The sequence below is a fragment of the Chiloscyllium plagiosum genome, unplaced genomic scaffold (assembly GCF_037043375.1).
Source record: "Chiloscyllium plagiosum isolate Xiang-an unplaced genomic scaffold, Cpla_swu_hap1 HiC_scaffold_9, whole genome shotgun sequence".
Lineage (NCBI taxonomy): Eukaryota > Metazoa > Chordata > Chondrichthyes > Orectolobiformes > Hemiscylliidae > Chiloscyllium > Chiloscyllium plagiosum.
Window position 1 is genome coordinate 616895 of NW_028270147.1, and position 26460 is coordinate 643354.

Here is a 26460-nt window from a genome sequence, read left to right on the forward strand (position 1 = left end):
GTGGCTTTGTGCGGGTTAGCGTGGCTTTGTGCGGGGTTAGCGTGGGTTTGTGTGGGGTTAGTGTGGCTTTGTGCGGGGTTAGCATTGCTTTATGTGGGATTAGCGTAGCTGTGTGCGGGGTTAGCGTGGCTGTGTACAGGGTTAGCGTGGGTTCGTGTGGGGTTAGCGTGCCTGTGTGCTGGGTTAGCGTGGCTTTGTGCGGGGTTAGCGTGGCTGTGTGCGGGGTTAGCGTGGCTGTGTGCGGGGTTAGCGTGGCTGTGTGCGGGGTTAGCGTGGCTGTGTGCGGGGTTAGCGTGACTTTGTGCGGGGTTAGCATGACTTTGTGCGGGGTTAGCGTGGCTGTGTGCGGGGTTAGCGTGGGTTCGTGTGGGGTTAGCGTGGGTTCGTGTGGGGTTAGCGTGGCTTTGTGCGGGGTTAGCGTGGCTTTGTGCGGGGTTAGCGTGGCTTAGTGCGGGGTTAGCGTGGCTGTGTGCAGGGTTAGCATGGCTTTATGCGGGGTTAGCGTGGCTGTGTGCAGGGTTAGCGTGGCTGTGTGCGGGGTTAGCGTGGCTTTGTGCAGGGGAGGACTTCGTTCACAAACAGAATTGATTTTTCTTGTGGTGGTGATGAAAATAATTGATGAGGGTAAGGCAGTGGATGTTGTCTACTTGGACTTTAGTAAAGTGTTTAACAAGGTCCCCCATGGTAGGTTGGCTCAGAAGATTAAACCACATGGCTTCCATGGTCAGTTGGTAAGTTGGATACAAAATTGATCTGGTCATAGATGACAGAGGGTAATTGTAATGGGGTGTTTTTCTGATTGGAGGTCTGTTACCAGGCATGTTACACAGCGATCAGTGCTATTGCTTATAATACGTAAATAATAATCGATGGACGTACATGATCTGATTAGTCAGTTTGCAGATGATATAAACTTGGTAGAGTTGTGGATAGTGAGCAAGGTTATTGAAGGATACAGCAGGATATAGATCAGTTGGAAAGCTGGGTGGAGAAATGGCAAATAGATTTTAATCCGGACAAGTGTGAGGTGATGCATTTTGGGAGGTCAAGTGCAAGAGGAAAGTTTATAGTAAATGGCAGGACCCTTGGGGGAGGATTGATATACAGAGGGATTGTGGGATGCAACTCCATCACTCCCTGCAAATGGCAATGCAAGAGGATATGGTGGTAAATAAAGCATTTGGAATGCTTGCCTTCATTGATCAGGATATTGAGTATAAAAGTTGGTAAGTCATGTTGCAGCTGTTTAAGACTTTACTCAGGCCCCCTTTGGAGTATTGTGTACAGTTCTGGTCAACACACTATAGGAACAATGTGGAAGCTTTGGAGAGGGTGCAAAAGATGTTTGCCAGGATGTTGCCTGGACTGGGGTGTTTTAGCGAAAAGAAGACGTTGTACAAACTTAGATTGTTTTCACTGCAGCATCAGATACTGAGGGGCGGGCTGATGCAAGTGTTTAAATTGTGAGAGGCATGGATAGGGTGGCTAGTCAGAGTCTCTTTCCCAGGGTGGAAATGTCAAATATTAGGGGCATTGGATTTAAGGTTAAAGGGGGAAAGTTTAAAGGACAGAGTGAGGACTGCAGATGCTGGAGATCAGAGAATGAAGAGTGTGGTGCTGGAAAGGCAGAGCTGGTCAGGCAGCATCCGAGGAGCAGGAGAATCAACGTTTCTGGCATAAAGCCCTTCCTATTGCTGTCTGACCGGCTTTTCCAGCACTCTTTGCAAGTTTAAAGGAAATATGTGAGGCAATTTCTTTATCTAGAGAGTGGTAGGTGCCTGGAACGCATTACCAGGGGAGGTGGTTAGCAACATGTAACAGGCACTTAGACAGACAGGTAAACAGGCAGCGAGTGGAGGGATACAGACCATGTACAGGCAAATGGGATTAGTTTAGAATGACATCATGGATAGGCTTTGGGGAGTTTGGAGCTAAATTACTCACTGTAGTATTCTGAACCTCTGTCCTGCTTTTGTAGCCACTGTGGTTGTTTCTGAATAAATGGATTAGATTTTTGATGAGGAATTGAGGAGGGTTGATAAGGATTGTGTATTTTGATGTTGTCTCTGTTGAAATGTAATTGTCCTCTTAGTGTTCAGGTTGCCTTGCTGTCATCTTGTTGCATCTACCTCTGCTGGAAGTGCCTCAGTATGCAGTCTGTGGTGGCCATTTCCCACTCATTACTTGAAGCATGGTCTCAGAGTAATGCAGCAAGAAATGTCCAAACGAAGCGATGTGTGTTGTCGGATCTATTAGAGAATAAGTTACTGAAGGGTACAGTGAGGAATGCCAATACTCCACAGCTTTCACATACTGGGTACACATTCTACTCCCTGATACTGGGGAAGCGAAAGGAGATTAGAGACAGAGGTTGGATATTTCTTGACTCTCAAACTGAAAAAGCAACAATTCATTAAGAAAGAGTCTATGTACCTAAGAGTTGTAACCTTGTGTTCTGTGCTGAGGAGAGGGTTACACAAATTGTCTTGCTGCCTATATCTCACTAGCTACTAGAAAGGAAACAGGGAAACTTAGGCAGTTTTTGAAGAACCACTTTAAATCCATTTTATTGTTACTTATGGGATTTATTCAACATCAGAGATCGAGGGAGATGGAGACTATTGATCAGTATGTGCCAGCACTGAAAGATAATTCTATCTGAGATAGGAATAACTTAGGTTTTAGAGATCCTGCTATGTGAGTACATCTGCTGAGGGAGGAGAAATATACTCTGAAGGAAGCAATTGACATGTGGAGAATCTCTGATATTGTTGATGATTGTTTGGAATGTATTAATATGGGAACAGACAAGGACTTCCATTATACTGAGAAATATTTCAAACCCAAAATGGAATAGATTAGAGAAAGGAAGGAATATTTCAGAAAGGCCAGTTGAATGCTCAGGGTGAGAGAGCAGGATGTAAATACTGTGGAGAACATCATAGAAAAGAGAACAAAGATATCAAGATTGGGGGAAGTAATGCTTTAACAACAAGAAACTGAATCCATTTGTCTTTAAACAAGTGGATAGAAGCAAAACAAGTCTGTAGAGAAAGTTGCTAGAGAGATATCAACCAATGGTTTGAATGAATCATTTTACACCATACTACTGATTAATTCCATCAGGTGAAAAGGTGATTGATATTTTGCTACTGAAAAGGAAGCCCTGAAGGGTAAAGTTGAGGCTATATTGTTGTACAATACTTATTCCAAGCTGGGAGCCCAGTGCAATGGTGCGGTGATGGTCAGGAGTTCCGGATAGTGGATGTTAAGAGATTGGCTGCTGAACAAATCCGAGAAGATCACCAAATTGTTTTTACAGGTTTCCTGGTAAATCCCATCTCAGAGTAGGAAGAGTGTGAGACCCACACAGCATCTACTGAAGGGAGTCCCAGATGTCCCAAAGTCCTGTCTGAAAGACAAGATTAATGAGTTGCAGTAGAATGGGGTAATTATGAAATTGCCATTTCCGAGAGGATGGAGGAGCAGCCTGGGAACAGAGAAAAGAGCTGAAATGCTGAGAGAGTACTTAGGTTCAAAAGACCTCAATAAGTCTTTGAAGAGATCCCACTACCCCATGCCAAGCAGTGAAGACATTTTGCCGCAGATTACTTGAGGTGAAGGCTGGTCACTGACACATGCAGCTGAATGAAAACAGCAGTTTTGGAAGTACAGAGAGCTGCACAACGCTTTCCCACTGCCCCAGAAGGTTATCGATAAAGACAGGTCGATAGTCCATTATGGATGATCTTCTTGCTTGTGAATGTGGATGCATGATGGAAGACATGTGAATACAGAGGAACCTCGATTATCCAAACGAGACGGGCGGGCAGTATTTTGTTTGGATAATTGATTATTCAGATAACTGATTCAATTCCTCACCTCTGAGGCTCGGAGTTTTCTGAAGTTCCCTTTGTCCTGGCTCTGCCTGCCTTGCTCCCTCTCTGTCTCAGGGTTTGTTTCTGAGCAGAGACACACATATATGTGGAAGGGACCTGCAGCATTGCTGAAGCCTCCATCCCCCCCCCCCCCCCCCCCCCCCCCCCACATAAGTTCAATGGGATTGACAGAGTGAGCACTGCGCACAAGCCCCCACCCCGTCCACCCCCACTTCTCCCATCCGACCCCCCTCCCGAACCCCATTCAACCTCGCACCCCCATCCACCTCCACCCACCGTCCACCCCACCGTTTGACACGTCTGCCCCACTCCGGACAACCCCCCACGTCCAACCCCCCCGCCCCTGTGCGATCCCATCCATCCCTCCCCCGTCCGCGCCCCCAGCACTCGTCCGATCATTATAAACAAACGACGCGATCAGTGTTGGAACACTTCATTGATGTAATGTTTCTATCTGGACATTCACATCATCTTCAGATAATCCAAAATTCTGATAACCGAGGGTCCTCTGTACATGACTGATCGCCTTCAGAATCTGGTATAACTGTGAGGGAGAGTTTGCCAGATAAATCTGAATCTCCCCAAGGAAACGGTGCGCTCTCTTTATATTCTACTCTTCCTACCAAAGTGTGTTACCTCACATTGTCCTGTGTTATATTCCACCTGACCATGAGCAGGGCAGTGAAGTCAGGTTGGGTTATTTTTTTCCAATCAGCACGCAGAGAGTAGGTCAAGTGGATTCTTTCTGTGTTATAAACTTTGATTGATCTCAGAATCCTGGGCCCCACTCTTTAGGAAGAGGACACCTTGGACAGGGAGCTGAGGTGATTTACTGGAATGGGAGCAGGGATGAGGGACTTCAGTGAATGTGGAGAGACTGGAGAAGCTGGGATTGGTCTCCTTAGAGCAGAGAAGGTTCTGGGGGGGTTTAACCGAGGTGTTCAAAATCATGGAGAGAGTTTGATCAAGTAAATCAGGCAAAAACGTTTCCAGGGACAGATGGAGACAGATTGAAGGGAATCTGGGAAAAGCCTCAGAGGGGGAGGTGAGGGGGATTGTTTTACACAGTGATTTGTTGGGATCTGGAAGGTGCTGCCTGAAAGGGCAGTGGGAGCATGGGTAGGCTAGAGGTTATTAAGGTGGACAAATCCCCAGGATCGAATGGGATCTATCCCCAGGTTGCTGAGGGAGGCGAGAGAGGAAATAGCTGGGTCCCTGACAGATATCTTTGTAGCATCCTTAAATACAGGTGAGGTGCCGGAGGACTGGAGGATTGCTTATGTTGTCCCCCTGTACAAGAAGGATAGTAGGGATATTCTGGGTAACTACAAACCAGTGAGCCTGACGTCAGTGGTGGGAAAGTTGCTGGAGAAGGTACTGAGGGATAGGATCTATTTATATTTGGAAAGGAATGAGCTTATCGGTGAGAGGCAACATGGTTTTGTGCGGGGGAAATCGTGCCTTACCAACTTCATAGAGTTCTTCGAGGAAGTGACCAAGTTGATAGATGAAGGAAGGGCTGTTGATGTCATGTCCATGAACTTTAGTAAGGTGTTTGATAAGGTTCTCCATTGTAGACTAATAGAGAAAGTGAAGTCACATGGTGTGCAGGGTGTTCTGGCTCGGTGGATAAAGAACTGGTTGAGCAACAGGAGACAGAGAGTAGTAGTTGAAGGGAGTTTCTCGAAATGGAGAAAGGTGACCAGTGGTGTTCCACAGGGGTCAGTGCTGGGGCCACTATTGTATGTGATATACATAAATGATCTGGAAGAGGACACTGTTGGTATGATCAGCAAGTTTGCAGATGACATGAAGATTGGTGGAGTAGCAGTAAGGGACTGTCAGAGAATACAGGAGGATATAGATAGACTGGAGAGTTGGGCAGAGACATGACAGATGGATTTCAATCCAGACAAATGTGAGGTGATGCATTTAGGTAAGACAAATTCTAGAGCGAATTATACAATGAACGGAAGAGCCTTGGGAAAAGTTGATGGGCAGAGAGATCTGGGAGTGCAGGTCCATTGGAACATGAACATGAAGTATTGAGCACTTGAAATGTCATAACATTCAAGGACTAGCAGTATATGTTTGGTAGTACAGACGTGATGGGCTGAAGGGCCTCCTCTATATGTTGTATGATTCTATGGGAATGGAGTGTAAAAAGGGAGCAGAATAAATTACTGACATTATAATGAGATGAGCTGTCCAGGAGTTGGGAGCAACATATTTGGGTGGATAGGGGATTGGTTACAGGACAGGGAGCACAGAGAGGATCTCAATGGGCATTTTAAAGTTGGCAGATGGTGATGGCTGGTGTGTCACCAGGATTTTTGGCTATTTATAATCTTTATTAATGACTCCAATAAAGAGTCCAAGAGTGATATATCTGCGCCTGCTGAAGACACAAAGCCAAAGACTGTCAGCAATGAGAAAAATTCAAAAAGGCATTGAAGAGCTATTGACAGGTTGTGAGGGAAAACATGTAGCAGGCAGGTGGACAATGTGTGGAGAAGGCTGAAGATATTCAGTCTATATTAATGATCTGCAAACACGGATAGAGTGCAACAAAGCAAAATTTGTGGATGATACTAATGTAGGTGGAAAAGTAGGCTGTGATAAGGAAATAAATAGTTTACAGATCAATATTGCTAGGCTGGGAGAAAGGGCAAGAGTCTGGCAGCTGGAGTTTAATCTGGATAGCTGTGAAGTTGTCCGTTTTGGCCAGAAAAGATGACCAATTATTCTTTGAATGGGAAGCAGGTTCAAAGTGCATCTGTGCAGAGAGATCTGGGCGTTCTCTCATAGAACATAGAACATAGAAGAATACAGCGCAGTACAGGCCCTTCAGCCCTCGATGTTGCGCCAATCCAAGCCCACCTAACCTACACTAGCCCACTATCCTCCATATGCCTATCCAATGCCCGCTTAAATGCCCATAATGAGGGAGAGTCCACCACTGCTACTGGCAGGGCATTCCATGAACTCACGACTCGCTGAGTAAAGAACCTACCCCTAACATCTGTCCTATACCTACCCCCCCTTAATTTAAAGCTATGCCCCCTTGTAATAGCTGACTCCATACGTGGAAAAAGATTCTCACTGTCGACCCTATCTAAACCCCTAATCATCTTATACACCTCTATCAAGTCACCCCTAAACCTTCTTTTCTCCAATGAAAACAACCCCAAGTGCCTCAACCTTTCCTCATACGATCTTTCTACCATACCAGGCAACATCCTGGTAAACCTCCTCTGCACCCGTTCCAGTGCCTCCACATCCTTCCTATGATATGGCGACCAAAACTGCACACAATACTCCAGATGCGGCCGCACCAGAGTCTTATACAACTGCAACATGACCTCAGGACTCTGGAACTCAATTCCTCTACCAATAAAAGCCAGTACACCATATGCCTTCCTCACCGCACTATTTACCCGGGTGGCAACTTTCAAAGATTTGTGTACATGGACACCAAGATCCCTCTGCTCATCCACACTACCAAGTATCCGACCGTTAGCCCAGTACCCCATCTTTTTATTACTCTTACCAAAGTGAATCACCTCACACTTAGCTACATTGAACTCCATTTGCCACCTTTCTGCCCAGTTCTGCGGCTTATCTATATCCCGCTGTAACCTGCCACATCCTTCCTCACTGTCTGCAACTCCTCCGACTTTCGTATCATCCGCAAACTTGCTCACCCAACCTTCTAACCCCTCCTCCAGGTCATTTATAAAAATGACAAACTGCAATGGTCCCAAAACAGATCCTTGCGGAACACCGCTAGTGACGGCACTCCAAGATGAACCTTTGCCATCAACTACTACCCTCTGTCTTCTTCCAGCCAGCCAACTCCTAATCCAAACCTCCAACTCACCCTCAATGCCATACCTCCGTATTTTTTGCAGTAGTCTACCATGGGGATCCTTATCAAACGCCTTACTAAAATCCATATACACCATATCTACTGCTTTCCCCTCGTCCACCTCCTTAGTCACCTTCTCAAAGAATTCAATAAGGTTTGTAAGGCACGACCTGCCCTTCACAAAACCATGCTGACTATCCTTGATCACATTATTCCTATCCAGATGTTCATAAATCCTATCCCTTACAATTCTCTCTAAGATTTTGCCCACAACAGAAGTGAGACTCACCGGCCTATAGTTACTAGACTCACCGGCCTATAGTTACTAGGCCGGTGAATCTGGGGAACTCACTACCACAGAGTGCAGGGGAAGCAGAATCAATCAACAGATTCAAGAAAGAAATCAATATGTTTCTATGAAAAGCAGGATAAAGATCGATGGGGAGCAGGTAGAAATGTAGAGTTGAGCCATGATCATGTGAAATGATGGAAGGAGCTCGAAGGGCAGGATAAAAACCCGAGGGAGGAGTGGGTTCAGTGAGGGTGACCCTGGGGGTGAACAGTGGGATAAAAACCCGAGGGAGGGGGGGGGGGGTCAGTGAGGGTGACCCTGGGGGTGAACAGTGGGATAAATACCTGGGGGGGGGTCAGTGAGAGTGACCCTGGGGGTGAACAGTGGGATAAATACCTGGAGGGGGGGTCAGTGAGAGTGACCCTGGGGGTGAACAGTGGGATAAATACCTGGGGGGGGGGTCAGTGAGAGTGACCCTGGGGGTGAACAGTGGGATAAATACCTGGAGGGGGGGTCAGTGAGAGTGACCCTGGGGGTGAACAGTGGGATAAATACCTGGGGGGGGGGTCAGTGAGAGTGACCCTGGGGGTGAACAGTGGGATAAATACCTGGGGGGGGTCAGTGAGAGTGACCCTGGGGGTGAACAGTGGGAATAAATACCTGGGGGGGGCGGTCAGTGAGAGTGACCCTGGGGGTGAACAGTGGGATAAATCTTTGAAGGTGACTCAAAGTGACCTTGGCTTGATTCAGAAACCAAGTTTCCAGTTTGAGTGAGTTGTATATGGACAGAGTGATAAGGTATTAAGTTTTTGTAAAAACTGAAAGAACTGCAGATGTTGTAAATCAGAACAAAACCACAAAGGCTGCTGGAAAAGCTTAGCAGGTCTGGCAGCATCTTGTGGAGAGAAATCAGAGTTAACATCTCGAGTTGAGTGACTATCCCTCACAACTGACTTGCTGTTGCTATAGCCTGCTGGGAATAGAGAGTGGGAGTAAGAGAGTCAGGATTAGAGTGGTGCTGGAAAAGCACAGCAGATCAGGCAGTATCTGAGGAGCAGGAAAATCGATGTTTCAGGCAAAAACCTTGATTTTCCTGCTTCTCGGATGCTGCCTGACCTGTGCTTTTCCGATACCACTCTGATCCTGACTCTAATCTCCAGCATCTGCAGTACCCACCTCCGTCCGGTGGGAATAAGAGACTCACATTTGGTGACTAGTGGATAAGGTTGTATAATCAGTTCCTGGTTTATTTTCTGTCAGTGATAAAGTTGATTCATGTAGGTAAGGTTTGAAATGACAGGAGAGTTTGGGCCTGTGAAATGCTCTTCCTATAATATGTCGGAAATTAGGGACACTTCCCATCTCCATGGTAGCCATATATTCAGGAAGTATGTTCAGCTGCAGCATATGATTTATCACATGGAGTGCCCAGAGTTGCGGATGGACTCACTACGGAGCATCCATGAGGCTGAGAATGTGGTGGATAGAACATTCAGCAAGTTAGTCACCCCAGCTATGCCTGTCTCTTTGTCGGTTACATGGAACAGTCTATCTTCCGCAGTTACACCCGGCACCTTTTCCTCCGCTACATCGATGACCATATCGGCTCCACCTCGTGCTCCCACAAGGAGGTTTAACAGTTCATCAACTTCACAAACACATTCCACCCTGACAGTAAATTCACCTGGACCATCTCAGATACCTCCCTCCCCTTCCTGGACCTCTCCATCTCCATCAACAGCTCCCAGGTGGACCAGTTCCCAGGGAGTTCAGGGGATTAGGTAAGAAATTGAAAAGCAGGAGCTCTGGGGTTGTAACCTCAGGATTACTTCCTGTGCCAAGTGCCAGCGAGATCAGGAAGATAGTACAGTTAAATATGTGGCTAAAGAGCTGGTGTAGGAGGGAGGCTTTCAGGTGTGTGGATCACTAGAATGTTTTCTGAGGCAGATGGAACATGAACAGGGAGGATGGGTTGCACCTAAACTGGAGGGCAATATCCTGGCAGGGAGGTTTACCAGTGCCATTCAGGAGGGTTTACACTAGTGTGGCAGGGGGGTGGGATCCAGTGAGGTAGGTCAGCAAGTGAAATGACCCAGAAAGAGCCTAAGGTTAAGGGCAGTACGATTAAGAGGAAGAACAGACAGGGGAGGTTCCTGAACACAGCACACCAGCAGGCTGAAGTATATTTGTTTTAATGTGATGAGTATACTAGGTAAGGTACTTAGAGCTTGAATTAATATATATTACTCTGGTGTTGCAGCGTCACAGAGACATGGTTGAGAGAGACACAAGACTGGCAGCTTAACATTCTGGGATTTAAATGTTTCAGGCGAGATAGAGAGGGCTGTAAAGGAGGTGGGGGAGTGGGAGAATATCCCAGCTGTACTGAGGGAGGACACCTTGGAGGGCTCTCCCAGCAAGGCCATATGGGTGCAGCAGGGGAATAGGAAGGGTGCTATCACTTTGATGGGATTGTACCACAGGCTTCCCAACAGCCAGCGGGTGAGAGAGGAACGGATATACGGACAGATTATGGAAAAATATGGAAACAACAGGATTATTATGGTGAGTGGTTTTAATTTCCCTGACATTACCTGGGACTCCCTTATCACCAGAAACTTGGATGGAGGAGAATTTGTTCAGTATGGTTCAGGATGGTGTTTTGTAACAATATGTCAAGGGGAGGTTTTGGCCCTAATGGTATTATTGTGGCCTGTTAATCCAGGGACCCAGGTAATGTGTTGGGAACCTAGATTCAAATTCTGCCGCAGTGTGGGAGAGGCTGTTCCTGAACCTGCTGGTGCTGGTGTTCAAGATTCAGTATCTTCTGCCTGATTGAAGAGACTGTGGGAGATCGTTCCTGGGGTGGGAGAGGTCTTTGATGATGTTGGAAGCCTTTCTGTGGTAGTGAGCCGTGTAAATGGAGTCCATGGATGGAAGGTCATGGTCTGGGCTGTGCCCACCACCTCCTGTAGTTTCCTGGGCAGAGCAGCTGTTTGAGGATAAATCCATAACTGTCATGTGGGAGTCTTTTTAAGGCCAGTTGTTTGAGTTCAGGACCAGCATGTTCCTGTGAAAGTGGATGATAAGGATGGCAAGATTTAGGAACCTTGAATGACAAAAGAAATTGAAACCTCAGTTAAAAAGAGAAAGGAGGCATATGTAAGGTTCAGGAAACTGAAGACAGACAGAGCCTTTAAAGAATATAAAGAAAATAGGGAAGAACTTAAACAAGGAATGAGAAAGACTGGAAGGGGAAAATCCCAAGGCATTTTATATGTATAAAAGGAGCCAGAGAGTAGCTAGGGAAAGTGTAGGTCCACTCAAGGACAAAGTAAGGAATTTATTGCACACAGCCGGCTGACGTGGGTGGTGTCCTTAATTAATATTTTATATCGGTATTCACCAAGGAGAGGGACATGGTGGATGGTGAGTCTAAAGCCGGGTATGTTGATATTCTGGAGTATGTCAGGAGGAAGTGTTGGGTATTTTGAAAAGCATTAAGGTAGACGAGTCCCTAGGGCCTGATGGGATCTATCCCAGAATGCTGAGGGAGGCAAGGAAATTGTTGGGGCCTTGTATGAAATACTTGCGTCCTCTTTTATCACAGGAGTGGCCTCAGAGGTCTAGAGAATAATCAATGTTGTTCCTGAGTTTAAGAAGGGCAAAACAGGCAATCTGGGAAATTACTGACTGGTGAGCCTTATGTCAGTGGTAGAGAAATTACAGAAGATTCATAGGGACAGAATACTCACATTTGCAAAAGTATGGAGTCTTTAGTGATAGGCAGAAAGACATTGTGCAGGGAAGGTCATGCCTCACAAACTCAAGTGACAGAGATGACTGATGAGGGCAGGGCAGTGGATGGAATCAATATGGGCTTTAGCAAGGTACCTCCATGATAGGCTGGTACAAAAGGTGAAGTCACATTGAATTTGCAGTGAGCACATAAGATAGATACAAAACTGATTTAATCACAGAAGGCAGGCAGGAGCGATGGAAGGGTATTTTTCTGACTGGAGATCTGTGACCAGTGACATTCTGCAAGGATGAGTGCTATAGCAGCTCTGTTTGTAATATATATAAATGAAGGAGAATGTAGGTGACCTGATTAATAAGTTTGCAGATGACACAAAGTTTGTGGAAGGGCTGTGGGTAGTGAGGAGGATTGCTAGAGGATACAGCAGGATACAGAATGGCTGAAAACTTGGGCAAAGAAATGGCCAATGGAGTTTAATCAGGACAAATGTGAGGTGATGCATTTTGGAAAGTCTAATGCAGGAAGGATGTATACGGTAAATGGCAGTATCAACATATGGAGAAATCTTGGTGTACAGGTCCACAGATCCATGAAAGAGGCAACATAAGTGGATAAGGTGGGCAAGAAGACATATAAGGTTAAAAATCCTACAACACCAGGTTATAGTCCAACAGGTTTATTTGATAGTATATGCTTTCGGAGTGCTCCAAAAGCTAGTGCTTCCAAATAAACCTGTTGGTCTATAGCCTGGTGTTGTGTGATTTTTAACTTTGTCCACCCCAGTGCAACACCAGCTTCTCCACATCAAGAAGATGTATAGCATGCTTGCCTTCAACGTTTGGGACAGAGGGTATAAACATATTGGAAAGTCATATTGCAACTGAATAGAACTTTAGTCAGGCCACATTTGGAATACTGTGTGACATTCTGGCTGCCGCACTACCAGAAGGATGTGAAGGCTTTGGAGAAGATACAGAAACAGTTGACCAGGATATTGCCTGGTTTGGAGGGTATTTGCACTGAGGTAAGGTTGATTTTCACTTGAACATCAGAGTCTGAGAGGTGACCCAGTAAACGTTTACAAAATTGGGAGGCATGGATAGAATGGATAGTCAGTCTTTCTCTCAGGATAGAAATATCAGTTACTAGGGACATATGTTTAAGGTAAAGGGGGGAGTAAGTTGAAAGGAGATGCGAGAGGCAGGTTTTTTACACAGAGGGTGGTAAGTCCCTGGAATGTGCTTCCAGAGGAGATGGTGGAGATGGATACAAAAGCATTGTTTAAGAGGCATCTTGAGAGATACATGAATCAGCAGGGAATATGGATTTTGTAGAGGCAAAGGGTTTTTAGTTTAGAAAGGCATAATGTGTCAGTGCAATCTTGATGGGCCGAAGGGCCTGTACTGTTCTTTGTTTCTTGTGTTGAATGGTGAGGCAGGATTGATGGGCTGAATGGTCTGTGGCAGTTCCTTATTTTTTCTGTTGTTACAAATGGGACTAACTGCAAGGTAGAGACTCGGTGGGCTGAATGGCCTCCTGTGCTATGATGGTCCATCCTGAAACTAACACTGTTTTAATTGCTGTCTAACCTCATCGTCTTAATGGAGAATTACTGTTGTCACTGACTGGGATCCTCCCTCTCCCTCTCTCTCTCTCTCTCTCTGTAGGGGCCAAGAGGACTTCTTGGACCCCGAGGATCTCCAGGACCCCCTGGACAACCCGTACGTCCGATCAGCTCCTTTCAAACATTCCTCTTTTCATTTGTTTTGTTCTATATTTTCATAATGAACTAGTTTAATGTGTCTGGGGCAGGGGGAGAGGGGAGGGGGATTGTTTTACACAGTGTGTTGTTGGGGTCTGGAAGGTGCTGCCTGAAAGGGCGGTGGGAGCAGATTCCATCAGAACTTTCACACAGGAACCGGGGGGGGGGGGGGGGGGGAATTGCAGGCCAATGGGGAGGTGAGTCTAACTGGAAAGATTGTTCAAGGAGCTTGTACAGGATTGGAGGGCTGAATGGCCTCTGCTGGAGGATTTATTGATTTAAGAAAACCAATCCTTCCCTTTGAATGTCAAACAATTCCTTTTGTGAAAGCTCTGAGTCGCTAACAATAGAGTGGGGAAGTTTCTAGAACACAATAAATATTTGTTCATTTAAAGATAGTTTTTAATATTTTCCCCTTTTTCAGGGTCCTACTGGTTTGGATGGGCCTCAAGGTTCCAAAGGAAACATGGTGAGGGAATATCCAACAGTTGACAGGAATTTAGTCAATATCTGTGTGTCACTATGTGAGTGAGTGTGTGTGAGCGTGTGTATAAGAGTGCACGTTCGTGCAAGAGAGTGAGTGACAGGCAGGTATTGAAAGTAATAGTGTGTAATACTGTGAGAGTACATCTCTGTGTGAGAGCATGTGTGTGAGAGCTTTTGTTTGGGTGAATGTGATTGGGTGTGAGAGAGAGAGTGTGATTGGGTATGAATATGATCTGATGTGAGTGTGAAAGAGTAATTGTGTGCAAGTGAGTGTGAGAGTGTGAATATGACTGGGTGAGTGTGAGTGTGACAGTGTGAGACTGTGGCTGGATGTGTGAGAAAGTGTGTGTGGAAGAGTATAACTGTGACTTGGTGTCCATGAGAGAGTGAGAGTGTGACTGAGTGTGATTATGAGAGTGTGAGTATCACTGTGTGACAGTGTGTGAGTAGCGAGATTGAGTGTGAGAGTGTATGAAAATGTGTGTGAGAAAGTGTGGCTATAACTGTCTATGAGTGTGAATGTGACTGTGTATATGTGACTGGCTGTGAATGAGTGTAACAGTGTGTGTAAGTGTGACTGTGTGTGAGTGAGTATGACTGTGAGAGTGTGAGTGTGCCTGGGTGTATGAAAATGTGTCAGTCAGAGACTGATTGTGTGAGTGTGTGTGTGTAGGATAAAATGAGCGTGTGGGGTGAGTGTTTACTCTGTGAGTGTTTGATGAAATTGTGACTTAACTTGATTTGGACATTTGCTATGTTCAGATTTTCTTGTGGTTTCATTTCTGGCACTCACTTTCTCTCTCCTCCATCTCTCTCTCTCTCTCTCTCCCCCCACCCCTCTGTCCTGTCTCACTGTCATTCTCATTCCATCTCTCTCACTCTCACACTTTTTCTCTCCCTCACACACACTCTTACACTCTCTCTCATACACTCCCACTCTCGCACTCTTTCTCTCTCACACACGCACTCTCTCTCTCACACACACACACTTTCTCTCACACACACTCTCTCCCTCTCTGTCTCTGTGATACACACACACATACTCTGTCTCTCTCATACATACATTCTCTCTCTCATATACTCATACTCTCTTTCTCTATCTCTCTCACACACACACACGCACACACTGTCACACACACTCTCACACACTATTCCTCTCTTATGCACTCTTACACTCTCTCTCTCTTTCTCTCTCTCTCTCTCTCTCCCCCCCCCCCCCCACCTCACACACTCTCACATTCTCTCTCTCTCTCTCTCTGTCCAGGGTCCGCAGGGGGAGCCTGGTCCCGCGGGTCAGCAGGGAATCCCAGGACCCCAGGTAGGTCAGCAGCAGCTGAGAGGTCACCGTAAGTGGGAGAAACCGAGGGGAGGGGAGAGGGAGAGGGAGGGAGGGGAGGGAGAAGAGGGGAGAGGGAGGGAGGGGAGGGCATAGCTAGTAGACACAAAGGTAGGATGAGCGTAGAGCTTTCGGGAGGTAGAGTGGAAAGGAGGGCTAGAGGATTGTGATGTGGGACGGAGGGGGAGGGGAGGGTGCAGTGTGGGTGGAGGTTAGTTGAGGTAGAGGGAAGGATGGAGTGGAGTGGGATGGGAGGAGTTGTGGAAGATGGGAGTGTGAGTATAGAGGGGTTGAGGGGCCAGAGGGGAGTAGGGAGGTGGTAGGGGAGTGGTCAGTCAGGGAGGAGAGGTTGATAATCTCAGTAGTTTTGGAATACCAGGAATATATTGGAATATTTTGGAATATCTGGCTGACCACCTGCAGCAACTTGTTCAGGGGATCGGGTTTCTCTGAAATCCCAAAGACTTGCTCTGTCCTGACTGCTGCTACAACCCCATTGGCTCCTTTTGTTTGTTTAAAAATTGGAAGTGTGAAGATTTATTGAAACTGGGTCAGTGCCAGATCTGAGTGAACTCTCTCAGAAGCTGAAACGACTGTTTGAAACAAACCCCGGTCCGAAGTGATTGGAAATATTTCTCTGTCTCTGTCTCTGTCTCTCGCAGGGTCTGATTGGGCCTCAAGGTACCATTGGGCCTCCAGGAGCCAAGGTAAGGCTGAACCATGGCCTCGTGCCCCAGGAATTCTCCCACATCGTAACACTCAGCGTCTTGGTCTTACCCAACAATGTTCCTCTGAAAGCTGTAAACTCTCTGCTTTTTGTTTTCCAGGGCCCTCCGGGTAAGGCTGGGTTACCAGGCCTCCCAGGAGCTGATGGACCTCCGGTAAGTTACCAGCCTCCTCCCTCACAGCCTCCTCCTTCAGCAAGACCCTCCCTCACAGATAGACCCTCCCTCAGCAAGACCCTCCCTCACAGACAGACCCTCCCTCAGCAAGACCCTCCCTCACAGTCTCCTCCCTCACAACCTCTTTTCTCAGTGTGACCCTCCCTCAGCAAGACCCTCCCTCACAGACCCTCCCTCAGCAAGACCCTCCCTCACAGACCCTCCCTCACAGATAGATCCTCCCTCAGCAAGACCCTCCCTCACAGATAGACCCTCCCTCAGCAAGACCCTCCCTCACAGACAGACCCTCCCTCAGCAAGACCCTCCCACACAGCCTCCTCCCTCACAGCCTCCTTTCTCATTGTGATACTCCCTCACAGACAGATCCTCGCTCAGTGTGACCCTCGCTCAGTGTGACCCTCGCTCAGTGGGACCCTCGCTCAGTGGGACCCTCGCTCAGTGGGACCCTCGCTCAGTGGGACCCTCCCTTAGTGTGACCCTCCATCACAGACAGACCCTCGCTCAGTGTGACCCTCGCTCAGTGTGACCCTCCCTCAGTGTGACCCTCCCTCAGTGTGATCCTCCCTCAGTGTGATCCTCCCTCAGTGTGACCCTCCCTCACAGACAGACCCTCGCTCAGTGTGACCCTCCCTCAGTGTGACCCTCGCTCAGTGTGACACTCCCTCACAGACAGACCCTCCCTCAGTGTGACCCTCCCTCACAGACAGACCCTCGCTCAGTGGGACCCTCCCTCAGTATGACCCTCCCTCACAGACAGACCCTCGCTCAGTGTGACCCTCGCTCAGTGTGACCCTCCCTCAGTATGACCCTCCCTCACAGACAGACCCTCACTCAGTGTGACCCTCCCTCAGTGTGACCCTCCCTCACAGACAGACCCTCGCTCAGTGTGACCCTCGCTCAGTGTGACCCTCGCTCAGTGTGACCCTCCTTCAGTGTGATCCTCCCTCAGTATGACCCTCCCTCAGTGTGACCCTTCGTCACAGACAGACCCTCTCTCAGTGAGACCCCTCCCTCAGCCCTCTCAGAGAAGGCTGTCTGTCTGTGAGTAGTCAAACCCCAGCAGGGAGTTCCCTGTTTAAACCGTACAGAGCCGGTGGTCTGTGTGAAGCTGGAGCAGGGGGATGTGCCGGCCTGCTTTGGGAAGCAATGATCTTGATTTGTGTCTGTCTTCAGGGCCACCCCGGTAAAGAGGGACCAGCTGGAGAGAAGGGTGCTGAGGTAAGATCGGGACCCAGAGTCCCACTCCATTAGCCCCACATTGATTTGTGCTTAGTCAGCATTTGAATGGAGTCTGTTTGCTCATGGTACACTTTCTACATTAACGTTTTAGGGTTCCACAGGACCACAGGGTCCAATCGGATATCCAGGACCTCGCGGAGTTAAGGTAACGCCCAATTCCAGTCTGTCTTTGAGGACGATGGAGCTGCCCAGATTCTCAGTGGGGAGTTGGTCAATCTCACGGAGCTGACTCCGATTAATTTTATTTTTAAACAGGGAGCTGATGGAGTTCGTGGTCTCAAAGGAGCAAAGGGAGAAAAGGTAAAAATTCTACCAACTTCACTTCCCTTTAATTTTAATTCTTCGTGCTGTATATCTGCAGAGAGTGGACCTGAGGCACAGGAGCTGAATGGGATAGGAATCCTCAGAATGGCCAGGTTAGCTGCTATCCCAGCTGAAGGAGCAGGGGCTGACACCTCATTCCTCACTTTCCGTGATGTGGAACCTTTCCCATACAGTCTTGAGACAGGAGCCAGGCAGCTCGGAGGGAGGGGGAGAGAGAGAGAGGAAGGCACAGACAGAGAGAGGGAGGGAGGGAGGGTTGGAGAGAGGGAGTGGGCAAGGGAGTCACACTTCCTGGTGTGTGGCAGACGCACACCTAATCCTGATCAGGGCACTTCTATGTTCACAATCACCTCCATCTGCTTCCAATTCCTCATCTGCATTTACCTCCTGCCCCTCCCTCCACCACTTCCTGCCCCTCCTTCCATCTCCCCTGCTCCTCCCTCCATCACTTCCTGCCCCTCCCTCCACCACTTCCTGCCCCTTCTTCCATCTCCCCTGCCCCTCCCTCCATCACTTCCTGCCCCTCCCTCCACCACTTCCTGCCCCTTCTTCCATCTCCCCTGCCCCTCCCTCCATCACTTCCTGCCCCTCCCTGCCGATGAGAATATGCAGCTGGTAAAATGTAAATAGTGAGAAGGCCATAGCCATGTCCCAGGTCAATCTCAGCTCCAGGACATCTCTGCAGGAGTCCCTCAGGGGAGTGTCCTAGGCCCAACCATCTCCAGCTGCTTCATCAATGACCTTCCCTCCATCATAAGGTCAGAAGTGGGAATGTTCACCGACGATTGCACAGTGTTCAGCTCCATTCACAACTCCTCAGACACTGAAGCAGCTCCATGTTCAAACGCAACAGGATCTGGACAATGTCCAGGCTTAGACTGACAAGTGGCAAATAACATTCACACCACACAAATGCCGGGCTGTGACTATCACCAATAAGAGATAATCTAACCACAGCCCCTTGATATTCAATGGTGTTACCATCACTGAATCCCCCACTATCAACATCCTGGAAGTTATCATTGACTAGAAACTCAACTGAACTCACCACATAAACACAGTGGCTGTAAGAGCAGGTCAGAGGCTAGGGACACCGCAGCGAGAAACTCCCCTCCTGACTCCCCAAAGTCTGTCCCACTATCTACAAGGCACAAGTCAGGAGTGTGATGGAATACTCCCCACTTGCCTGGACGGGGGCAGCTCCAACAACACTCAAGAAGCTTGACACCATCCAGGATAAAGCAGCCGCTTGATTGACATCACATCCACAAACATCCCCCTCCTTCCACCACCGACACTCAGTAGCAGCAGTGTGTACTATCTACAAGATATACTGCAGAAATTCACCAATGATCCTCAGACAGCACCTTCCAAACCCATGACCATTTCCATCTAGAAGGACAAGGGCAGCAGGTACATGGGAACACCACCCCCTGCAACTTCCCTTCCAAGCCACTCACCATCCTGATATGGAAATATATCGCCGTTCTTTCATTGTCACTGGATCAAAATCCTGGAATTCCCTCCCTAAAGGCATTGTGGGTCTACCTACAGCACATGGACTGCAGCGGTTCAAGAAGGCAGCTCACCCGCCTCACTTTGTCAAGGGACAACTAGGGACGGGCAATAAATGCTGCCCAGCCAATGATGCCCATGTTCTGTGAGTGAATAAAAATAGCTTCTTGAGGTTTTGAAGAGTGACATGAGATGTATAAACATTATTACAATAGCTTCTGTTTAACTGAAAGCAGATCCATCCCCTTCCAGGAAAAGCTTCAGGCATCTTCACAATGAGCTGTGATAGGCTGGGACCAGGGAACCTTGAACATGTGTTACCAATAACATTCAACTATAAAGGAGTCAGACTTGGAAGGCCCTTTAAATAAACGGTTTAAATATTCAGTAATTTTAGCTTATTCCCAAATATTCAGGCTGATAGTCTCACTTAAATGTGATACTCAGTTTGCAGTTGTTCACAACATAGAATCCCGACAGTGTGAAAGTAGGTCATTCAGCCCATCGAGTCCATGCTGACCCTCCAACAAGCAGCCCATCCCCCCTGTATCCCTGCATTCTCCATGCCAATCCACCTAACCTGCACATCTTTGGACTGTGGGATGAAACAGGAGCACCCACAAGTCAACAGTCACCCAAGACTGGGATCGAACCCAGGTCCCTGGCACTGTGAGCCACCATGACACCATGTGACAGAATACCTTCCAAGCATTGACGTGTACTGAGGCTCAGGAGCAATTCCAAAAGAAAATATTGTGCTCAGCCCCAGAAAGAGAGGTCCAATGAGAAAGCTTGGTCCATGAGGTGGGTTTACAGAAGTCCAAAACTAGAGGGTATAGGTTTAGGGTGAGACAGGAAATATTTAAAAGGAGTAACATTTTCACACAGAGGGTGGTGTGTCTATGGAATGAGCTGTCAGGGGAAGTGGTACAATTACAACATTTAAAAGGCATCTGGTTAGGTATATGAATAGGTAAAAACAAGGGCTGCGGATGCTGGAAACCAGAGTCTAGATTAGAGTGGTGCTGGAAAAGCACAGCAGGTCAGGCAGCATCCGAGGAGCAGGAAAATTGATGTTTCGGGCAAAAGCCCTTCATCAAGAATAGAGGCCCTGATGAAGGGCTTTTGCCCGAAACGTCGATTTTCCTGCTCCTAGGTATATGAATAGGAAGGTTTAGAGGGATATGGGCCGGATGCTGGCAATTGGGAAGAGTTCAGTTTAGGAAACTTAGCCGCATGGATGGGATGGGCCGAAGGACCTGTTTTCACGCTGTGTTACTCGAAATGTCTTCAATCAGAAAGTGAGTTTGAAAGAGGAACAGAGTGAGAAAGGGGTGTGGAGTGAAGGGCATTAACAATGGAATTCCTGAGTTTGGGATCCAGGTATCTGAAGGCAGGGCTGCCAGCAATCGGATAAATCTGTTTTGGAGCCAGGATTTCTGAAGCTGCAGTTACTTGGAATCATCCTTCAGTTCAATAGGACAGTGCTCCCTGGCTCCAACCTCATCTTCCTGATCACAGCCAGAAAATCCCTCACATTGGCTTGCCCCTCCTCCTGCACTATTACCTCTGGTGTCCCTGAGGGATTATTCCTCCCCGACATACTCACCTGTATTCACTAACCTCCATTGGATCTGGTCAAGAACCGCATCAATTTTAAAATTTTCATTCTTGTTTACAAATCCCTCCATCGCCTCTGTCTCTCCAATCTTCTCCAGGCCCATAACCCACCCAGTTCTCTGCTCAAATTCTGACCTCACCTTTTCTGGAATGAAATCCTCCAACATTGGTGGCCGTGGCTTCTGCTGTCTGGACTACAAGCTCTGCAATTCCTTCCTTAACCTCTCTCTGTCCCCCTCGTCCCACTCCTCCTCCTCTCTCCCGTGTCTGCCAGCTTACGCATTTTGGAAGGTCAAGTACAGGTGGAAATCATATTAGAGCCATTGGGAGTATTGCATACAGAGGGCTGTAGGTATCGCAGGTGCACAGGTAAACCTCCTGTCGGGTGACAGGGCAGGTAGATAAGGGAGTAAAAAAGCTTTTGACATGCTTACCTTCATTGGATGAGACATTGAGTATAAGGATAGGCAAATTATACTGCAGCTTTATAGAACTTTAATTAGGCCACACTTGGAATATTGTGTACAGTTCTGGCTACCACACTACCAGAAGGATGTAGATGTTTTGGGGAGGGGACAGAAAGGTTTACTGGGATGTTGTTGAGTATGTTGTCTAGTTTTAGTTATGAAGAAAGGTTGGACAGACTGGGTTTGTTTTCACTGGAACGCAGGAGGTTGAGGGGTGAATGTCATGGATATAGTGGATAGCATGAGGCTTTTTCCCAGGATGGAGGGATCAATTACTCAGGGATTCGGGTTCAAGGTGTGAGGGGGAGGGAAGTTTAAAAGAGACATGGTGAGGTCAGGTTTTTCACACAAAGGGTGGTGAGAGCCTGGAACCCGCTGCCAGAGGAGGGAATGGAAGCAGACACAATAGCAGTGTTCAAGAAGCACCTGAATGGATACAGGAATAGGAAGGGAATAGAGGGATACGGATCCTGTAAGTGAAGACAGTTTCAGTATGGAAGGGCAAAATGTGTCAGCGCAGGGACGGAGGGCTGGTTTCAGTGCTGTGTTATTTTTTGTTCTTTCGAACATAGAACATAGAAAAGTACAGCATAGTACAGGCCCTTCAGCCCACGATGTTGTGCCGAGGATTATTCCTAATCTTAAATAAAATAGATGAGATAAAAACAATGACTGCAGATGCTAGAAACCAGATTCTGGATTAGTGGTGCTGGAAGAGCACAGCAGTTCAGGCAGCATCCAAGGAGCTTTGAAATCGACGTTTCGGGCAAAAGCCCTTCATCAGGAATAAAGGCAGTGAGCCTGAAGCATGGAGAGATAAGCTATCCATGTGCATGTCCAGCAGTCGCTTAAGTGTCCCCAATGACTCTGCTTCCACCACCACTGCAGGCAACTCATTACATGCATTCACAACTCTCTGTGTAAAGAACCTACCTCTGACGTCTCCTCTATACCTTCCTCCTAATATCTTCAAACTATGACCCCTCGTACCAGTCAATCCTGCCCTGGGGAAAAGTCTCTGGCTGTTGACTCTCTCCATGCAGCTCATTACCTTGTATACCTCGATCAGGTCACCTCTCTTCCTCCTTCTCTCCAGAGAGAAAAATCCGAGCTCAGTCAACCTCTCTTCATAAGGCAAGCCCTCCAGTCCAGACAGCATCCTGGTAAACCTTCTTTGCACCCTCTCCAAAGCCTCTGTATCTTTCCGATAGTAGGGCGACCAGAACCGGACACAATATTCCAAGTGTGGTCTCACCAGGGACTTGTAGAGCTGCAGCAAAACCTCACAGCTCTTAAACTCGATCACCCTGTTAATGAAAGCCAAAACACCATATGCTTTCTTAACAACCCTATCTACTTGGGTGGCAGCTTTGAGGGATCTATGTACTTGCACACCCAGATCCCTCACTATCTTTAGTCCTATATTCAGCATTTAAGTTCGACCTTCCAAAATGCATCACTTCGCATTTATCCAGGTTGAACTCCATCTGCCATTTCTCAGCCCAGCTCTGCAACCTGTCTATGTTGCGCTGCAGCCTGCAGTATCCCGCAATACTATCAACGATACCTCCAACCTTTGTGTCATCTTCAAATTTATTAACCCACCCTCAACCTCCTCATCCAAGTCATTTATAAAAGCTACAAAGAGCAAAGGGCCAAGTACAGAGCCCTGTGGGACACCACTCAACACTGACCTCCAGGCAGAATACTTTCCATCTACAACCACTCTCTGACTTCTGTCAGCCAACCAATTCTGAATCCAGACAGCCAAATCTCCCTGTATCCCATACTTCCTGACTTTATGAATGAGTCTACCATGGGGAACCCTATCAAATGTCTTGCAGAAGTCCATATACACCACATCCACTGCTTGACCTTCATTGACCTGTCTTGTCACCTCCTCAAAGAACTCAAGAAGACTTGTGAGGCATGACCTGGCCCTCACAAAGCCATGCTGACTGCCTTTAACCACACTTTGCTTTTCCAAATAGTCATAAATCCTATCCCTCAGAATTCTTTCCAAAACCTTGCTCACTACAGACGTAAGACTGTAATAGAACATAGAACATTACAGCGCAGTACAGGCCCTTCGGCCCTCGATGTTGCGCCGACCTGTCATACCAATCTGGAGCCCATCCCTCCTACACTATTCCATGTACGTCCATATGCTTGTCCAATGACGACTTAAATGTACTTAAAGTTGGCGAATCTACTACCGTTGCAGGCAAAGCATTCCATATCCTTACTACTCTCTGAGTAAAGAAACTACCTCTGACACCTGTCCTATATCTATCACAATTGTCAGAAATTTTCCTATCCCCTTCTTGAAAAGTGGAACAACATTCGCCTCCTTCCAATCCTCTGGTACGACTCCCGTGGAGAGTGAGGTGGCAAATATCCTCACCAACGGCTTAGCAACCTCCTTTCTCACTTCCTGGAGCAGCCTAGGATAAATCTGGTCTGGTCCTGGGAACTTATCAATCTTAATGTTTTCCAAAATTTCCAGCACATCAACTTCATCAATCTTGATCTGGTCAAGTCTGTATCCCAGCTCAATTTTCATTCACAACAAGGTCCCTTTCCTCAGTGAAAACCGAAGCAAAATCTCGTTTAGGGCTTCCCCTATCTGCTCAGACTCCACGCACAAGTTCCCTCCGCTATCCCTGACCGGCCCTACCTTCTCCCTGATCATTCTCTTATTCCTCACATATGAGTAAAAAGCCTTTGGTTTCTCTCTAATCCGTCTTGCCAAGCCTTTTTCGTGTCCCCTCCTGGCTCTCCTCAGTCCATTTCTGAGCTCCTTTCTAGCAAGCCTGTAACCCTCTAAAGCTGTGCTAGATCCTTGCTTCCTCCCTCTTACATAAGCTGCCTTTTTTCTTTTGACAAAAAGTTCCTCTGTTCTCGTCATCCAAGGTTCCTTAATCTTACCCCCCTTCTTACCTGACTCAGAGGAATGAATTTGTCCATCACTCGCAACAACTTCTCCTTAACCTGTCTCCACATGTCTGCTGTGCCCTTTCTGTAGAACAATTGCTCCCAGTCTGTACTACCCAACTCCTGTCTGATCGCGTCATAATTTCCTTTTCCCCAATTAAATATCTTCCCTCGGTAACTGCTCCTTTCCCTCTCCAAGGGAAATGTGAGGCAGTTGTGATCCCTTTCACCAAAGTGTCCTCCCACCGCGAGATCTGACACCTGTCCTGGCTCATTGCCGAGCACCAAATCCAAAATGGCCTCTCCCCTCGTTGGCCTGTCTACATATTGAGTAAGGAAACCCTCCTGAACACACCCGACACAAACGGCTCCATCCAAACCATCTGCACTAAGGCGGTTCCAGTCAATATTGGGAAAGTTAAGTCACCCATAACAACTTGGCGCCCTCCCACTTTCTCCAACCTCCCCCCCCCCCCCCCCCCCCCCCCCACCTCTTTAAGAAGCTCCTTAAACCTGAACTCTCTGAACATACTGCATGTCAATGCTTCTGATATTTATTTCTGTGGCTTGATGCACAGTTTGCTTTCTCACACTCCAGCGAAATACCTCAGGATTCAATTTATTGAATTAAGGTCAGTGCAGGATGGTGTACAATTGTGAGAGGAGCAGGAGGATTTGGGAAGTTTGATTGTCCAGGGGTTGAATTGGTTGTGAACTCTGACTGACCCAGACAATGCTGACTGTGTTGGTGTGAGATAATGAGATGAGACATAGTCAAGTGGAGAAACTTTATAAATGCTAGGCTGGAGAAATGGGCACTTATAGCAATCAGTCTCACCAAAAGCTTGTGCTGTGCTGTACGCTGCACATCCACACTGTTTACAAAAGGAAACAGACCATTGACCTTCCCTCCCTCTGGCCTCAGTTGTTCTGAGATTGTCCTGGAGTGGGGGAGGACAGTCCGCCAACCCCTCATCCTGTCAAAGGCCCTTAACCAGCCAATGGGAATGGAGCCCCTGTCCATAGCCTGCCCCCTCAAGGTGTGGCTCTCTCCACCCCAACCACCCCATCAGTTACCACCTCCTGCCTCCTCACTCCCTGCCCAAAGCACAGTCCCTGAGCACTCAGTGGCCCTCCCCTCCCCTCTCATCTCATCCCCTCCCCTCCCTGTTCCGCCCCTCTCCTCCCTTCCAATCCCACCCCCAGTGTGGGTCCATCCTCTGCTTCCCCACTGACACCCCACACCACGGCCTGATCCCAAACACTGGGCTGAGAGGTTTGGAATTGCCAGGGGAGCCTGCCTTAGTTTTACTGGCTATTCCCTGGGGCAGGATGTTTCTCTGAGAAAGAGAGACTCTCTGACTCCAACCGGTGAATGTAGCCCCGGGGTCTAACCCAGGTGTGGGAATGTTGGCATCACCATACTGCAGAAATCCCGATTGGCCATGGCCATAAGGAATGGTAGGCTAGGTTTGAAGGGCTGAATGGTTTGTTCCTGATCCTAGTTTCCAGGAATCAGCTCTTTTCTGTTGATGGTTTGGGTGATTTTTTGCTGAAGAATGTTTCGGTGCTGTTTGCTCCTACCTGCTATGAATAGGAGACAGATTTTACTGGGGAAGTTAAGGACGTGAAAACATTCAGAAAAGTTCTTCATTTCTGAAAGACTAACTCTTGGGAGGTGATGGATGTGGGATTCTATTTGCCAGATATTATTATGTGAGATCCTGAACAGGGAATGGACTGGAGAAAGTGGAGCTCTTGACTGTCTGTGATGAATCATTTATTACAATTAACATCCATTCTTCAGGGCAAGCAAGTGATTAAGAGATGGGTCTGACTGACATCACTGGAGTTTAATTAAATCCTGGAGTGAAAGCAAATATCTTCAATAAAACTAAAATAAAAGAAGCTGTAGATGTTGGAAATCCGAAACAAGCAAAAACTGAGAATTCTGGTGAAACTCAGCAGGTCTGGCAGTCACCTGTGGAGAGACAGCAGAGTCAATGTTTTGGGTCCAGTGAGAACAACAGGCATGTGAGATGTTCAGTAACTCCCT

The 26460-nt window shown here is 47.5% G+C and overlaps 1 protein-coding gene across 7 annotated transcripts in view; it reads left to right on the forward strand.

Annotated features, from left to right (window-relative positions):
- col11a1a (collagen, type XI, alpha 1a) overlaps positions 1-26460 on the forward strand; it is a 490074-nt gene that overhangs the window by 305529 nt on the left and 158085 nt on the right. For all 7 annotated transcript variants that reach the window (XM_087990322.1, XM_087990323.1, XM_087990324.1 and 4 more), the window contains 8 exons: positions 13487-13540; positions 14006-14050; positions 15332-15385; positions 16066-16110; positions 16231-16284; positions 17479-17523; positions 17636-17689; positions 17800-17844. In XM_087990322.1, coding sequence (XP_087846448.1) covers positions 13487-13540; positions 14006-14050; positions 15332-15385; positions 16066-16110; positions 16231-16284; positions 17479-17523; positions 17636-17689; positions 17800-17844 — 396 coding nt within the window. The remainder of the gene's footprint in view (positions 1-13486; positions 13541-14005; positions 14051-15331; positions 15386-16065; positions 16111-16230; positions 16285-17478; positions 17524-17635; positions 17690-17799; positions 17845-26460) is intronic.